This window comes from Morone saxatilis, unplaced genomic scaffold (assembly GCF_004916995.1).
Source record: "Morone saxatilis isolate NCDOM2014 unplaced genomic scaffold, NCSU_SB_2.0 Contig24, whole genome shotgun sequence".
NCBI lineage: Eukaryota > Metazoa > Chordata > Actinopteri > Moronidae > Morone > Morone saxatilis.
In genome coordinates, this window is record NW_023339807.1 from 12,655,732 (window position 1) to 12,673,386 (window position 17,655).

Genomic DNA, 17,655 nt, shown 5'->3' on the forward strand with positions numbered 1-17,655 from the left:
GGGGGGGGGGGGGGGGGAGACAGGGCAAAAGCAAAAGTGTGTCATCTTTATGATATTTTTAGGTTCTTTCTCAGTTTGTTAACAGAAAGACAGAAGAAACATCCCTGCGTGTCGGAATTCAGGAAACGGCATGTCTGCCTCATGCTGCAGGGCTCTGACAGGTGCACGGTGACTGCATCACCTCAAAACACAGCTCATCCCCAGGTGGGACTTATAAACCTGGCAAGGCACTGTTGATCCAACAAGCCAGAGGTTGCTGTGTGATTAAGCCTCTTTTCAGCAGAGCGATCAGTCAGCACCAAACACTGCCAGAGCTGACTGCAGCCCCAGGAGGCAGCCAGTAATCCTGCGGAGGAATTTAACCCTTGCAGATAGTCTTGGGTGTCTGCGCCACAATGGCAGTTCCCCTGCTGCTTGGAGATCTCTGGAGACAAATTTGAACTCCGTAACCCGTCTGACCCAACCTGCTGTTCATGTATTACTGCACCCCAGAACAAAAGACACATGATTACTCTGCAGAAAGCTGTCCTAGAGCTAACTGCGGTTAAACACGAAAAGTGTGGAAGGGAGACAAAAAGTAAAGAGCGTGTCTCTCTGTATAACTGGTTTAGGCTGTTCTGCTGTCTGATTGCTGTTGGCAGATTGTTGTCAGGACGCCAAGATCATGTTTACAGGATTGTTTTATTTTTGAGTAGTCTGCTCAGACCTAAGTTCATGAGGTAATCTTTGGAACAGGTCCTGTCCCATACAGCCAGTGGCACTGTCTTAAGGCTATTGTTTGATGGCTAAGATGGAAAGGTTCAGAGGTAGGGAGTGTTCAGTAGTGGCAGTGCAGAGCCTCAGGCTGCGATACTAATTGCTGTGCAAGTCCAGACGGGCTCAGATGGGTGGATGTTGGTTGCGTTATGCCACCTGAGTGTTTTTCTCTGGTTTAGATGCTGACGAGCTGGATGAAGTAGGGGAAATTGGCAAGGCAGCAGAAAGGCTGTTACCCACCAGACTGGTTCTGTCACCTGCAGGCTGACTTAGCGTAAAGTGGAACGTGCAGTGGAACTCAGTAAGCCACTAATACAGTATGTACATAGGCCATAGGAAGAAAATAAATGTGATGAGCCAAAAAAGGAAACTGAGTGTTATAGAAAATTAGATAGTATACTTTAAATCCAACTGAAAGTTAACTAATTTTATAACATATAAAAATAATTCGTATATCAAATCAAATATATAATACATTTGAGCTTACCCTTGTTGCCTTTTGTGCATGCGGCGTCTTACTAACATTATGACTGCAAGAAAAAAAAGAAAAGAAAAAGGTCATGGCTACACAAGAGAAAAGTTCATATTTGCTTAAGGTATTAACAGCTTTACAAGGCCCACAGGGACTATGCTTTACAGCAGGGAATTTGTCAACTGTGGGAATGAAACAGGCACCATTTCACATTTCACTACATTATGTCTCTATAAAACACAGAATACTTACCGACTACCGCTGCAACTGAGAGAGTCAATGCGGTCACAGCTACAATGATGATAATCATGGTCAACTGATCTAAAAGCAAAAACATAAGGAAACTCAGCTGCAGGTTGATATCAATGTAAGACATTATAAATCATTGCTACTTGTTGATATGTATTTTAACATTTTAAGAAATTCACTGTATATCACAAATCAAAGGAAATTTCAATCTCACCTGACCCTTCTACACCTGTAGCTTTATCTGAGAGTGAGCCAGGATAATCTGCAGTGAAAACATCTGGAATCTCTATATGGCAAAGAGAACAGTTAACAAGTAAACACATGTTTCAGATGCACTGTACAGTATATTTAAACCCACCACATAACACGTCTACTGTATACAGAGGACAACAACACCACCAAGAGTCTAATCAAGATTTTTGAACGGTCATTGCTATTCATGCCTAACCAAAAGTTTAAGGCTTTCAATAGAGGATTGAAGGAATAGTTCTGCAACTTGGGAAATGTGATTATCTGCTTTCTTGCCAAGAGTAAGATAAGAAGATTGATACCACTCTCTTGTCTGTATGGTAAATATGAAATTACAGCCAGCAGCCTAGATTATCTTAGCATAAAGACTGGAAACAGAAGATGACAGCTAACCTGGCTTTGTCCAAAGGTAACAAAAGCCCCCAACCAACATCTCAGCTCATTAAAACACACGTTTGTTTAATCTGTGCATAAACCAATCGTGCCTGGCCAAGCACAGCCACACACAAAAACTCTGCAAAAACACAACTTTCACTTTATACGCTTTATAAACTAGCTAATCAGGTAACTGTTTTGAGTTTAGGTTAAATAAAATGTACTAAAGGGAAAATGAATAAAATGGAATAAGTATATGTGTATGTATAAGCTTGTGTCTACAGAGAGGGTGAGGGTTGAGGCTTCAGAGGAACTGTAGCTCTTTGCAGAAAGGCTGCTTTGTCAAGAGTCGACTGGCCGCAGCCTTGTTCTAAACAGATCTGTAATTCTACCAAATGTCCATCAAAGCGAAGATGAGGAGTGACAGAGGGAGGCGTGGAGAGAGAGTGAGAATGTCGATGTTGATTAGCTGACCAGCAGGATGGCGGTGATGTCAACTTGTTCATTGGCCTTTCGGCAGGATCCACAGGGCCCCTCCAGGGAGCTAATTGATTCCATTCAGGGCTTAATGGTTGGGAGGAGGGAAAGCCAACCGGGTCCACTGCCCTTCACACATCTCACTGGCCTAGAGCACCCTACACATAATGCTGACTTACTGACAACAATTACGGAGGCCTTAACCTTCACATACTTAATATACATATATAATAACAGTGTTTGTAGGTGTGAAACAGAAGAAACTAGAAAATCTGCCCTCAAATCCACTCTCGGGAATTAAGGTCATTAACTCACGTTTTAAAGGTCCGTTTAAGTCCTCATCGTCATTTTCCAGACCTGTGAAATAAAGGAGAACGACAGTGCATGTTTCTCAGTGTGAGCACTTTCAAATATTAACAGTGTAAGAGTTCTTCTACGGTACATTAGTCAGGATATAGACAACACCTTTAATCTTTTAGCAACACTATTGATTGAAGGTTTTATTAAGTCAGTTTAGGACTGCAAAAGTCTGAGAGCAAACAAAATGAAAAATATACACAAGAATCAATATTGTACAGAAAAGCAAACCGATCTATGATTATAGGCAATAACAGAACTGCAAACAAGAAACTTCACCCTTAACATGTGACCAAAACTGTGAGTAGATAACAAAAGTCTAAATCAGGAACGAAAACCATTAAGAAAGAAATGAGAGCGTTTTAAGCGAGAGTGATTACACAAAAGCATTTGTGTTAGTGTGTAAAGTGAGTAGAAATGTGGAGATGGTTGAGAATCAAACACATTACAAAGGTAGATTTTTCCTTGTCCAGTAGGCTGCATTATGAACCTACACCATGATGTTAAGTTATTCTATTTGACATGAAATTTACTTGTTCATGTCAACAAACATGTCTGGTATGATCCTTGACCGTGTCCTTGACATGTTAATTACTACATACATGGCCTAAAGGACCCACTAAGCTTACCTGAAGACAAAACAAGGACGAAATATTGGAACTGATAACAGTACCAGAAACATGAACAGAACAAATAAATCCCACGAGAAAGGAATTACAGTGCGATTATTCTTTTCAAAACAAATGAACAAAAAATATTTTTATTGTAGCTACTGGTTGTGATCTCTGTTGATATTTAAACAAAATGTGTTTACTTTGCGTCCCTAAAATGACTTCAAGCTAAAACCAGTTACAGTAACATTGTTGATAACATGGGAGAGCACCATGACAACTGTTCCCAGTTGATTGAAAGGCTTCATAAATTCCTCCTTTTTTTCTTTATTTCACAGATAAAGATGTGAAAGATTACATACCTCCATCAGCTGATCCTTCATCCTCTTCTGAAAAAGCTGCAAAAAAGAAACAGTTAGAATACATTCACAATACAGTTTTTAAGGTTTCAGAGGACGCTTACATGGACTGTATATCACAAAAATGATTATGTACATCGGTTTGGTGGAGTCTATCTGCTGTTCTTTTCTGGCATCTTATCTACCAAGAAAGTGTAGCATTGGGAGTATTGGTGCTAATTTCTACGTAGCTTTCCTTTAATGTTATTCTTATACGTGCGAACACTTTGTTTCGCTGGAGCACCTTCTCTTTTAGGTGGTTGTATAATTCAAAAGTTAGTGCATTATCCGTACAGACAGTGCGCTTCTGTAGGTAGGTGAGGAAAACATGCCGGCGGTGGGATGCATAGACCCTGATTAGATGTTTATCACCTGAAAGCGTCACAGAGATGAGAACATACCAGTAGCAGCTGGCAGCAGCAGCAGCAGACACAGGAACAGCAATCGCATCATCTTCAAATGCTGCGGGGGGAAAAGAAAAGTTAAAAATATCTGCTATTAATATTCAGTCATTGATGTGTGTGAAATCTTGCTGTTTTGGTTTAGAGCAAGGGTGTGATGGAAAGCAGCATTATTGAGGCTTGCCTGCCACTTTGAGTTTCAGGATCACATACTGATAGTCAGTGGAAAACTCCAAACTCCAAGCCTACAAGTCCTTGTACTGTTTTACCTGGTTTAAAAGTATGCATGCAAATCGAGATTGTAATCTGAGGTGGGTGGTGGTGAAAATGAACGACAACCTTATTTCCCATAGTGCTCAGCAAAAAAAAAAAAAAAAGCCCTTAGAATTCTGTCACAGTCAGCTGGCAACAAGTGTCTATTCAACATTTTCCCTTCCCTATGCAAAAGCCAGGTGACAGGTGTTGTGCAACAAACAGAAAAGTGTCCCATGTCTTCCTGACAAAACAAAACGGAATCACATAAATAATTATTTTTGTTCATCATATCCTGCAAAGTAATATTCTTGTCATGCTAATTGGGATAGAAAAAGTATGAGCTCGATTTCACTTGAACATATACTTATCCGTCAACTTTATCCTATCACAGAGACCAAGTGATACACTTACACTGGCTGTGACTTCTTTGTGTGTGTGTGTGTAGCTGTTGTTCTTAAGGAGAAATCTTACAACTTCCTCATGGCACAGGGCCCAAAACAAACCCTACCTCCGTTCCCCATCACCACCACATAGATGTGAAACGCAGATGTTCTTAGCCCGCCACACAAAGCGCCAGCTGTATCCAGCACAATATGAATGGTGATATTTTTAAATGGGGAAACATGGGAATGACCGCTCTTTCCGTTCGGGGTCCTGGAGAAGCCTCATTGGTCAGATTTAGCCATCGCGATTGGCTTGGGATCAGAAACCAACAGTCAGTCATGCAATGTTTGATATTATGAACATAGGGAACTCTCCCACTGACCTTTGTACCAAATGTTATAGGCACCTCTTCATTGTTAGTCTTGCCCATTGTGTCCTTGTTTCCTCCACAGTTAATGACTCCATTATCAAAAAGGGCTCTGACAGGAAGAAACTCTCATACACCCGCCATCCAACAGTTACTGACTTACACATTACTACAATTTAAGTATGTAGATTATGCTCACCATATGGCAACTAGACTCAAATCACCGTATTTGGTGTATGGATGTAAAAAAGAAAGGAGACATGGGCATTAAGAATTGAGAATGGAGAATAGTCAACATCAGTTCATTTTTTTCATAACCTTTCACAGGTTTATGAAAGACCTAGGCATCAGAAGTATGGGCATAAGCTGTAATCTCATCTATAAATGCTGCCATGGTGGTTTCATGTGAGACAAATGTCCACCCTGTAGGGCCACACAGGAATGAGCACAGGCCAGTCAACCAGATTATCTTCATGCAAAATTAGCAGAACAGCATTAAGAACTATTTTGGTTGACTATATTGGAAAAAAGATGTTAATCACACAACTGAGGCTGATTGGAGACGGAGTGTAGTGTGGGCTGTTCTGGCCTCTTGAATAGCTGCAGTAAATCTCCAAACGCAAACAACCTAAGAAGCTGCAAATAAAATCCCCTTCTGTATCCAATTTGCTTTTCAGAGTCGCTTTGGGTGAAATAATAAGCTGATCCAATTTGGAAATATTTATCAACCCAGTCCACTGCCTCTGTATCAAAATGGCTCCTGACGCCTGTATTATTTTTCAAATTGGGTAATATATTCTTGTACATTTGAATGCCGATTGAATTTGCTGTTTAATACCAGACCCAATTTGCAACATATAATAACCAGTGGCTTGCTTATAAAGTAGACATGGCAGCTGCCTTCTGGCTAGATATGCAAAGATCATAGAAGGTAAATGTAGAAATCTACAAATCATAAAACTGGAGTGCAGCGCAGCAAGAAAGGCATATATTGTGCTGTTGCTGGAAGGTACATGTGTCTTGTTTTTCTTCCAGTTTCTCCAATGCAGTTTTTCACTGACAGGATTAGCCCTGAATCTCATACCTGCCTGGCCAGGCCAGCCCACAGTACACCTAAATCTTGTTTACCAGGTTTAATTTTGAATGATGAACACTTTCCACTCCTTCCAGCCCACCCAGTACAACACAAGCTAACAGAGGTTTACTACATGGACATGGACATGGACAGGACTACTTGCAGAGTCTCACACTATCTCTTTCATATCTGATTGCATTGCAACAGACCTCAACCACTGTCACACATGACTCGGATATTGCTGATGATAATCTCTAATGTGGACAGATACTAGACTTACTGTGGTATAGAGAGGAAACAAGAACATAGAGAGGGAAAGAAGCTAGCAAAGAAAATGTCACAATTATTGTAAATATTTTTCTAAGCTAAAACAGACTTGCTCAACAACAAGGCAAAATAGTGAGGACGAAAGGAGGAAAAAAGCCTCTGGATCATTTGTTATTCATTGCCATTCAATTTTATGAGAATGGTAGCTTACTCTGGTTCAGTGAAGAGAGAAAATATTCTTATTGAAATGTTTACTCAAATCTGCCATCTCTACAGGAGCTGTTTATATAAGTGAGGTTAATGCAAATTCATTTTTTCCCCTTTAACATAACATACTCTGCTATTCCACTGGACCACAAAGTAACAAGGAAACTAATGATAAAATAAAAATAAAATAAAAGCAATACCTCAGTTGGAACCATGCAAACCAGAGCGCGATCTTCCCTCAACACAGAATGAGTCTGCTGAGAAACTCAAACTAAGCAGTTATTTCCAACACAAGTGGTTTCTGGATGACTTGTTGAGCATCAGGCCAATAAGGCCCACAGTAAAACTACAAAAAAGGATATGAGAGTATGTCTGTGTATGACAGCGTCTTAAAGACACATCCTGTATTAGCCTGCCCCCCTCCCTCTCTCTCTCCCTCTCTCTCTCTCTCTCCCTCTCTCTCTCTCCCTCCTTCTCTGTAAGAAACTATAAAACCTGTAAAGTGAATAAACAACCAGATATGATTCTATGGTTGCACCAAAATGACGGCATTCTCAGCCTCTACTGTGACCGAAACAGCAACAAACAGATTCAGGACATTCAGGACTCTGAACACGTAAACTTCAGATTTGACTTTTTTTTTTTAATCAGATGGAGACAAAGCTGTTGTTCTTTGTTTTGTTAACACCACTATCACAAGACCTGTCCAAGTCACATTGAGGGTTTTCACAGTCCAATCTGTCTGAAATGCAGCCTCATCACTCCACCAAGAAACAAGCAACACAATATGTTTTGGGTTTTTTTTTTTAGAAAAAAACAACAACTCTGCAGACAGGCTGTGAAAGGGTTCAACAAAGATTTGGTGCCCCTGCTTCACTTCACAAGCAGTGTGATTAACAACAGCAGAAAAAAATCACGTCATTTGTTGTCAGGCTAATATTTAGTTCAAAAAGGCATTAAGGTACTGACTGTGAATGACACAGGAAGTGAGATAAGGGGTACTGCAGTGTCACAAGTCAGTTCTTTTTTTAAAGAACACCCTCATCTTGTGTAACCTGTCTGCACCTTACTGTCACATTGACTCACTGTATAGAGGACAGAACTGCTGTTGTTTGGAGATGAATTATCTCTTTATGAGTTACACCCTCAGAACGATAAAGGCAATAAACAACTCACATGAACTTGGTTGAACTTTGGTAAGCAAGTCACAAAAGCTGAGAAAATAAAATATAGAGGGGAAAAGTATGAAACAGTTGCCCTGCAGGCTACATGCTGATGCTTGTTAGACTTAGAAAAAAACTTACTTAAAAAAACCCGACTATTAGTTGTATGTTAATGGGTTACTATTACATTACAGCCACGCACTGACAACACTTAAAATAGCAAGGAACCTACCAATACAGGAGAAAGACAGCTCTATCGCAAAAAGGTGTTCCCCGTCTGTAGGAATGAAGGCTTTAAAATCATATCATTCAGTCTTTCTCTTCGTGTCTTTTCCTGAAACTTGACGCACTGTCTACGCCGGTCGATGAGCCACAGCCGAGCCGACGTGTTAACAGGAAAAGCTGTCTACTGTGTGGGCCAAATTCGCAGGGCAACTTTATTCTAACCTACAAGGGGATTCACAGCCACCTCATTTTGCTATGAAATGCCCTTTGCCACTCAGTCGAGTACTTCGGAAAATACCTCGTATGTCTCTTCAGAAATTGCAGTGACAACAGTTTCCTGAAAAACTGTGAGGTTGATATACTGCGCGTTAGGACATGAATTACACTCATGTAAAGCGGTGATATGTGAAATAAGGTAGCCTTCCGCAATTTGCGGTCAAGTTGAGTCGTGATTTGTGATAATTCTTTTATTTGAAATGGACCAGAAGTTGCATAAACACGACCATTTATACCGCTAATAGCGGTAATGTCAAACACCTGGCAGCTGCATCCTAATTAGCCGGCAAATGATGACGTCCACGCGCACTGAGTGACAGGCTCGTGCCTTATCAAGCTCAGGTGCACTATTACGCCATCTTTTCCCTCTTCTCCGGCTGGTATTGCTGGCCTATCAATAAGTTTCTTCGTTTTTTCCCCCCAGGCATGCAGATAGTCTAAAATCCATCAGGGGAAACAAAATACAGTTGTCCCATTCATGTAAGTTTGCTGTGTCGGTGCAGAAATGCAGTTTGTGCTGCTGCTCCAGTTGTGCCTTTTGGGACTTGGTAAGTGGCATGTTTTTTGTTTGTTTGTTTGTAGGTGTTGGGGTGTAATTAAACTATATATTCAAAAGGCCACGTGCACAAACATCACAGTGTGACCTGAGTAGTTTTTTTTTTTTCAGCTAGTCCTTTCTTCACTCAGCTATCTCCATTTTTAACTTCCCCCACCCCTCAATATTTGCAGCACACATGCATTAGCGTTAGGTTTTTCCTCTTTCACCTGCAACACTTAAGTCTCAACACTTCTTCTGTGTAGCTGAGAAGTTCTATTTGTCTAGTTTTGAGTGATGCATGGGGTGTGGTCATGTCCCAGCCCCTGGAACAACAAAAGAGACTAATCTGTTAACTGTTGAAGGGAATTATCCAGTAATTGGTTTGAGAAATGGGATGTTCGAAGGCATCATTGTGTTAAAAAAATAAATAAGTAAAATCACCCACCAACAAACGTTTGCCTTTTTTGTAGCAATGCTTTTCATGAGTTAAAAAATATTACCCCTCAGGTTTTGTTCCATATGAACCATATTACTACAGTTTACAAAGGCAGTCCATACAACATAAACATGTACAAAAAGTCAATCAGCATGTAGGTAATAATACACTAGTTTTATGCAACTAAGATAAATCATTTGAAAGGTGAACTTACATTCAAATGAGCTGTTGTTCAGAGTTGTCTCTAAACTGTTGGTATGTTGTTGCTCCCACGTCAAAATCCTTGTTATCATGAAAACTGCCAGAGAGAGGGTGCACGGTAACACAGGTGTACTCAGTCAGGAACTAGAAACTATGTTCTTCATTGGCTGCTGCGCTTGTTGAAATCTGACACCACCAGTCATATCTCTGTTACACAAGAACACTTGTGGTGCACACTGGAAACTTTCTCCCTGCTCTGTGAATAGATGTAATCACTTCAGTGCAAGTGTGTTGCTTGCTGTCATAAAATCAACTGCTGTAGTCCATCTTTGTTTGTAAATGTTGTTCACGCTGGATGAGCATCCTGCAGTTGTGATGTGGGAGCATATTGAAGTGTTTTTATACTGAATAATGAGTGTAACTCAATTGTATATTCTCTGCAGGTCTGTCGGGGGCCAGGCCTGGTAGGAAGTTTCTGATGATGTTTCCCCCTCATAATGACCCAACAGCAAATATTAGCCATCAAGTAACAATCACAGCCACTGGTGTTCAGTGGACCTCAGTCACTGTGGAGGTTCTGGAAAGCAACTTCATGCAACACATCGTCCTCGGTGCTAGCAAGTCAAAGACCATTCACCTGCCATTGTCTGTGGGGCTGACAGGTGATCGCTCCTCCTACCTCCTCAGTGTGACGTCTATAAGGCCTGTTACGGTTCTTGCCTCATTCTGTACCCATATAGGTTGTGACCACAGCCTCCTTCATGACGTGTCCTCCTGGGGGACAACCTACTACCCCATTACTCCTCACTTCCCTAACCAGACGGCTGTCAGCCAGATGGTGATCACAAGCTCAGACCACAAGACATCGGTGGATATCTTCCTCTCGGGGGAAGTGCTCTTTAAAGGCAGTGTGTACCCCAGGGGTAGTGTCCTCAAGTTGCATATAGAGGTGCTGCAGAGTGTTTACCTCCAGAGCAACTCCAGCCTCTCTGGCTCAGAGTTAAACTCGCAAGAAGCTGTAGGTGTTGTGGTTGGTTTTACCTGCTCCAAACACACACGTGGGGATTGCTTGTATGGATTTGCTGAATTGAAAGCAGTCTCTCACTGGAGTTTTGGTTATGTTATCCCTCCCTTGGTAAACACAAGAATGAGTTCCAGTTTCCTGTTGGCAATGGCTGCTATCAGCTCTTACATAGATGTCACCACCAGCACCGGGCAAAAGAGCGTGTCTCTTGTTGGTGGTAAAATGAAGGTCATCCCAGTTTTGACCTCAGATAAAATCCACATTACTAGTGACAGTCCTCTTCAACTTGTTTACTTCAGACATGACAATGCATTGTGTCCTTCAACTCTAACAGTTCTGCCATCTGTTGATGATATCTGTCAGACTGTACCTATGTTTGAGTCAGGTGATATGAGTGAGCAGCGAGATAACAGTACTCACACAGGGAATTATGAGTCTGGTGTTGAATTCTCCCAGAAGCCCGAGGTTGCTCAGCTGCCTGATAATGCAGAGCCCAGTTCTCCTCTCAAAGACACAGGTGTGGGACACCTTTTGAGTACCATGAACAGACGACTATATCCAGCAGTATGTGAGAGAAGTATGTATTTAGAATGACTTTACATTACATGTGTACCATTTTGTGAATCTGTGGAACAGTTGCATATAGTAAATACAATTTATTTATTTTTTTTGTTTTGTTTTGTTTTGTTTCAGCAACTAATTCTTGTGAAGATTGGCGCTGTCATCACAAACGGAAGTGCCTTATCAAAGATGGAAAACCACTCTGTTCTTTGGAAACTAAAATATGCTCTGCATGGGGTGACTCTTATTACCGCACCTTCGGTGGAAGAGATTTTGTCTTACAGGGAAACTGTAACTACACTTTAGTTCAAACTGCCTGTCCAGGCTTAAATGCTTCTGTTCCACTACAGGTTAATATAGCCAGAGCATATTTGAACAGTGTCTCCACCATCCACATGGTGCAGATAACCATCCAGGGCTTTAATATCTCTATAGTTAAAGGAGACAAAAATCATGTTAGGGTGAGTGTACTTTAAATTAAACATACACTTTTTGTTGCGGTTAAGCACTCATGTACATTGCCCTTTTCTTGCTTTTAATCCATAGATTAACGGACTGAAGAGAAACCTGCCCCTCACCCTGGGGAATGGGTCCCTGCAGTTTTATCCAAGTGGCTTCAATGTCGTCTTAGAAACTACCTTTGGCCTGACTCTCCAGTATGACTGGGAACACAATCTCCAGGTTGAAGCTGCCCCAGAGCTGTATGGAATCCTATGCGGTTTGTGTGGAAAGGCTAATTGCAGCTCTTCGGATGATGTAATTGCTTCTAAAGACACTGACAAGACTAAAACTGTGGATTTTATCCTCCCATGGGTGGTGGACAGTGTTTCTGGCTCCTGTATTGAGGAGTGCAGTGGTGGTGTCTCATGTCCAGTGTGCACTCAAAGCCAAACCAAATCTTTTCCTGGTGTCAAAAGCAGTTCCCGCATGATTGGATGCACTCTTCTGCAGAGGAGCGTTGGACCTTTTGCACATTGCCACGCATATATTGATCCTGAGCCTTACTTTCGTAGCTGTGTTAACAATTTGTGCGTTACAGAAACTGCCTCTTCTGTGTGCAATGTCTTGACTGCCTATGCCAACATCTGCCAGAGGCTTGGGGCCAGAGTGCAAAACTGGAGAACCATAGCCAAGTGCTGTGAGTATTAAATGTTTTTTTTTTTTTAAAGTGATAACAATGGGGTTTGCTGACAAAATGCTAATGAGTATATTGTTCCTTTTAATAGCTGTGGCATGTCCTATGAACAGCCACTATGAGATCTGTGGTTCTGCCTGCCCTGCTACCTGCGGTAACCCAGAGGCCCATCGTAATTGCACCCTGCCCTGTGTGGAGACATGCCAATGCAACAGGGGCTTTCTGCTGAGTGGTGGGAACTGTGTACCACATAGCAAGTGTGGTTGTTATCATCAAGGTTCCTACTATCTCCCCAAGGAGAACTTCTGGATTGATGGACAGTGCCAGGAGAAGTGTGTCTGCCAGCCTAACTCCAAGATAGTTATGTGTGCTCCGTCTCATTGCCAGGATGGTAAAGTGTGCAAGGTTCTGAATGGAGTCCTGGGTTGTCACATGGATGATACTGGGTTGTGCATAGCCAAAGGAGATCCTCATTATACTACCTTTGATGGGCGTAACTTTGACATCTACGGCAACTGTACTTACCTACTCACCTCTCACTGTCCCACCTGGGGTGACCTAGATGACTTTAGTGTGGAGGTCCAGAACCAGATGAGGGATGCTACAAATGTTTCCTTTTGGCGTGTTAAAATGGTGGTTTCTGGTTATTCCATTGAGATGTTGCATGATTGGACTAACAGAGTTAAGGTAGGTCCATTTATTTGCCACAGTAAATCTAGACAAATGTAAGATTTTTTTTTCCCTAGCTTTTAGTGTTCACTTCACTTGTTTCAGGTAAATGGTCTGCTACTGCGTCTTCCATCTGTGTTGAACCAAGGCAAAGTAAAGCTCTACATGACTGGTCTCGCAAAGTGTATAGAGACTGACTTTGGCGTTATTGTGACGCACCGCCCTGATGTCCTGACCGTTCGAATGCCAAGGATCTTCTCTGGTAATCTCTGTGGTTTGTGTGGGAACTTTAATGCTAATCCAGAAGATGATTTGATGACAGACGACAAATCTGATATATCTCAGGCCATTAGATACTGGCAAATCAGCAGTGAACATGAATGTGTGGATTTGCCTACGAACACCTCGGGTTGCAGTTCGCAAGATATGGTTCTTTATCAGGGAAAAGATTACTGTGGACGGTTACTGGATACAGAAGGAGCATTCCAGAGCTGCCACAAAACAGTTGATCCACAAGATTTCTACGATAACTGTGTTCATGACCTCTGTTACAATAACCAGACTACCCTGTGTCTGATTCTGTCCAGCTATGTGTCTGTATGTCAAGAAATGGGAGCTATAGTGGATGAATGGAGGGCTTCCAACTTTTGTGGTGAGTAACCATAGTGAAATCTCATTATTTTTATGTTGAATATGTACATAACAGGAACATTTTGAATTGAATATTTTTTTCTCTCTCCTTCTCAGATCTCTCCTGTCCACCTAATAGTGAATACCACCTATGCTCCAGTCACACATCTGACTGTGTAGAAAACCCAAGTCCTCAAGCAATGAAATGCAAAGAGGGCTGTGACTGCAACCCTGGTTTTTTTCACAGTGGTGGGGAATGTGTACCAAACCCTGAGTGTGGCTGCATTTACAGTGATGTTTACCATGAAATCCATGAGCACTTCTACCCCGATGAGCTCTGTCAGCTGCACTGTGTCTGTGTGAGCCACAACAAAATGCAATGTAAAAACCACACATGTCCAAATGGAACAAAATGTGCCATCCAAGATGGCCACAGGGCATGTCATGCATCAGAGCCTGTTAAATGTGCAGTCATGGGTGGCACACACTTCAGGAGGTATGATGGACATAGCTTTGACTTTAATATGGGAAGCTGCCGTTATGTTCTTTCCCAGGTTTGTGAGGAGGAAGAGTCTGACCCAACTGTTGTTATTCAGCGAGGACAGCTGTATCTCAGGGTCCATGGAGTAAACATGTCATTAGAGTTTGAGCATTTGGGAAAAGTAAAGGTAAGGAGTTGCACATTTACAAACATCTGTTTAGTGGGCCTTGATTGTAACTTTAACATTTTTCATTTTCCAGATTGATGGTGTTTTGTGGGGTCTTCCCATCCAGCTGGATCACATGGCAATACTGCGTTCGGGCTCGCTGACTCGTGGTGTTTTAGCCACTGGAGTTGTTGTCACTTATGGAGGGCCTAACCTGATCCAAATAGTGATTCCTGCCTCCCATAGAAAAATGTGTGGCTTGTGTGGAACCATCAGTGCTGTTAATACAGATGACAAACACCGCCCAAATGGCAGCATTGCAAGTGATGTTTCCATCTTTGCATCTTCCTGGTCACTTTCGCCACTGGGAACAAACTGCTCAGAAGAATCTGATCTCTGCTCAGCATGCAACTCTACCATGGCAGCTGAATTAGCATCTGATAACCTCTGTGGCATACTGCTTGCTCCTGCAAAAGCATTTAGTGGATGCCTCACCACTGTGGACCCACAGCCTTTCTTTCAGAACTGTGTGAATGACTTGTGTATGTCTAATGGGAATCATGACTTGTTTTGCAGTAGTTTGAGGGCATACACTTTTGCATGCCAGGAGGCAGGAGCTAAGGTCAAACCATGGAGGGGTGAGAAGTGCTGTGAGTATTTATTTATCTTGACTTACCTATGCAAATGTTTTATAGTTTTATGTTCTGCTTCTGTTGCATTCGTAGAACTCTGGCAAACTCAATACAGTGAAGTTGCCAGATTTATAAAAGGCAGGTAGTTGGACTCTATACAGTATATGAACCATTTTGTCCAACTCCCACAGCGCTTCCATGCCCTGAAAACTCTCACTACAATATATGCGTCAGTGCATGCCCTGAGTCCTGTGGTACTCCATCTGATGTCCCCTGCCCGTGGGGCTGTTATGAGGGATGTCAATGTGACTCTGGATACATGCAGAGTGGAAATGGCTGCACCAAAGCTGAGAAATGTGGTTGCTTCTACCATGGGCACTACTATGAGGTGAGTAACTACACATTATTTAGCAAATACGTTTTCCCTTATGATGGTAATCAGTGATGTCTCTTAATCCAGTAAACCTGTATATTTATCATGTGATCTAACCTCAAAATGTCAGCTTCGTTTGACTTCTGATTAACCTATTGGTTCACTGAGGGTGTGTACTGTTATTACAAATTTACATGTGACCCCACTGCTGGTTCAGTTATGAACATGTTGACACAGTCCACCTTAACAAGTGACATGCCCTTGTTATTCCATGCACTTTTAATTGCATGACTCATTAAGGCCAAACGTGCATATGCCTCACCTGTACGTGTGGCAATGACTAATCACAAAATCCCAGGCCTTTGGGTTTTCCTATTTGTTTGTTTGCTTGGTGTTGAGTAACGCACACCAACAGTGACTCACTACTCTCTATAGATTGGTGAGGTGTCTTGGGCTGAGGGATGCTCTGAGCGGTGTAACTGCTCTGCCACTGCCACCGCCACCATGTTCTGTGAGCCAGCCTCTTGCCCTGAGGGAGAAAGCTGCACCCTTAACAATACCTGGGGCTGTGCAAGGAAAGGTAGGCCCAGCTGGTTCTGCTGGGTTGGGTGACATTTCCTCACTGACTAACTGTTACTCATGGGTCTTGTACGATAACATTTTTATTTCACTTGTGGCATGTGTGAGTTTGCAAAACAGCCTTGACAGAAAAACTAGGTGTTTTTGTTGTCTGTCTTGTTATTTGCTTAAAATTAGGTTAAGCCTTTGCCACTTTGAATAGTCCATTATGTACTTGGACATTTCCTCTCTGCCCTAGGGTTGAGCATGGTTGCACTGCTTGTCAATAAGTTATGTACTTTATAATTCTACCTGTCCTCATAATACACAAATAATTGAATGCAGTTACATTTAGTTAAGATTTTTAAAGAGCTGACTGTCTGCAAGTATCTCTACCTAAACAGCAATTATCTGATACTTTCCCCTTTTCTTATTTCAGCTGATAATTCTAAAACCTGTGAGAATAGAGAAACTTGTGGTGTCCAACCTCAGCAAACCCAGTGTTGGGTCCTTGGCGGTGCCCACTTCTACACTTTTGATGGAAAAGTGTTTGAATTCCAAGGAAACTGTACCTACACTCTGATCCATATGATTGACAATAAAACATTATGGGTCGGTGTACAGAAAGACAGGACCCACAACGAGGCTTCCTCTCTGAAAGCTATTCATGTCAAAGTGGCTAAAGACAATATTACTATCTACAGAGGGAAAAAAGACTCTGCTTGGGTAAGTTTGAATTTGGAGACGTCTTACCATCCTTGCCCTTTTTTTTAAATTTTTTATTTTTATTTTTTTTTTACTTTATAAATTGTCGTAGACTGACATTTTATCATAAGGATTTCTTCGAGATGACTTAGATATACAGTCTGGTTTTTCACAGCATAGATGCACTGAAACTACAACACTTAAAATGCATTTTTAAATATATACAAATGTGTTTGTGCTCTCAACAGGTAAATGGCGAGAAAAGGCTACTGCCTGTGACTCTACAGTTTGGACTCATTAAAATTTATCAAAGTGGTATTTTTGTTGTTGTGGATATAAGTCTGGGCGTCCAAATTAAGTATGACTGCTCTCATATTGCCGCTATCCTCCTCTCCAATACAACAGAAGTCTGTGGTATGTGTGGGAATAATAATGGCATCGAAGAAGATGACCTCAAGACCCCAGAGGGTGAGGCTGTTGATGCTACCACCTTTGGCTGGAGCTGGAGAGTTCCTGATCAGGAAGCTCAGTGTACAGCAGACTGTGGTGATGCATGCCCACACTGTTCTGCTGAACAGATACAAAATGTAGCCAGTCCATGGATCTACCTGCATGAGTACATTTGGTCAACACAAAATCTATTCTACCTGTGCCGGGAAGCTGTTGACTACACTATAATCTCAACAGCAGTGAGCATATTTGATCTGTGCTCTAATGATGACCCTCAGAAGGCCCTCTGCCTGATCTTGGAGGTCTATGCTGCTGCCTGCCAAAATGCCGGGATCCAGATGGGAGAGTGGAGGAGTAACACCTTCTGCCGTAAGTAATTTGTTGCAATTGGTATTTGGGATTTAAAATGTCTTGCAAATCAACACAGATACTTGGTTATTTCTATTTTACACATGACTAAACTGAAGCCTTCATTAAAAGATCCTAAATATACCTGCTTAATAAGCAGAATTTTCGTGTGTGTGTGTGTGTG

The 17,655-nt window shown here is 41.8% G+C and overlaps 2 protein-coding genes across 2 annotated transcripts in view; one reads left to right on the forward strand and one right to left on the reverse strand.

Moving 5' to 3' along the window:
- si:dkey-262k9.2 overlaps positions 1 to 7,276 on the reverse strand; it is a gene marked incomplete in the record, with an annotated part of 9,777 nt that extends 2,501 nt beyond the window's left edge. Inside the window, 7 exon segments of the mRNA XM_035671778.1 lie at positions 1,244 to 1,286; positions 1,481 to 1,549; positions 1,692 to 1,763; positions 2,894 to 2,935; positions 3,909 to 3,944; positions 4,346 to 4,406; positions 7,101 to 7,276. Of these exon segments, the coding sequence (XP_035527671.1) occupies positions 1,244 to 1,286; positions 1,481 to 1,549; positions 1,692 to 1,763; positions 2,894 to 2,935; positions 3,909 to 3,944; positions 4,346 to 4,406; positions 7,101 to 7,115 (338 nt within the window).
- A 1,713-nt stretch (positions 7,277 to 8,989) lies between these two features.
- LOC118335724 (IgGFc-binding protein) overlaps positions 8,990 to 17,655 on the forward strand; it is a 34,644-nt gene continuing 25,978 nt past the window's right edge. Inside the window, exons 1-12 of the mRNA XM_035672150.1 lie at positions 8,990 to 9,112; positions 10,183 to 11,340; positions 11,457 to 11,785; positions 11,871 to 12,462; positions 12,551 to 13,146; positions 13,234 to 13,780; positions 13,876 to 14,426; positions 14,500 to 15,055; positions 15,229 to 15,425; positions 15,846 to 15,990; positions 16,408 to 16,694; positions 16,922 to 17,492. Of these exons, the coding sequence (XP_035528043.1) occupies positions 9,070 to 9,112; positions 10,183 to 11,340; positions 11,457 to 11,785; positions 11,871 to 12,462; positions 12,551 to 13,146; positions 13,234 to 13,780; positions 13,876 to 14,426; positions 14,500 to 15,055; positions 15,229 to 15,425; positions 15,846 to 15,990; positions 16,408 to 16,694; positions 16,922 to 17,492 (5,572 nt within the window). The 5' untranslated portion in view covers positions 8,990 to 9,069. The remainder of the gene's footprint in view (positions 9,113 to 10,182; positions 11,341 to 11,456; positions 11,786 to 11,870; positions 12,463 to 12,550; positions 13,147 to 13,233; positions 13,781 to 13,875; positions 14,427 to 14,499; positions 15,056 to 15,228; positions 15,426 to 15,845; positions 15,991 to 16,407; positions 16,695 to 16,921; positions 17,493 to 17,655) is intronic.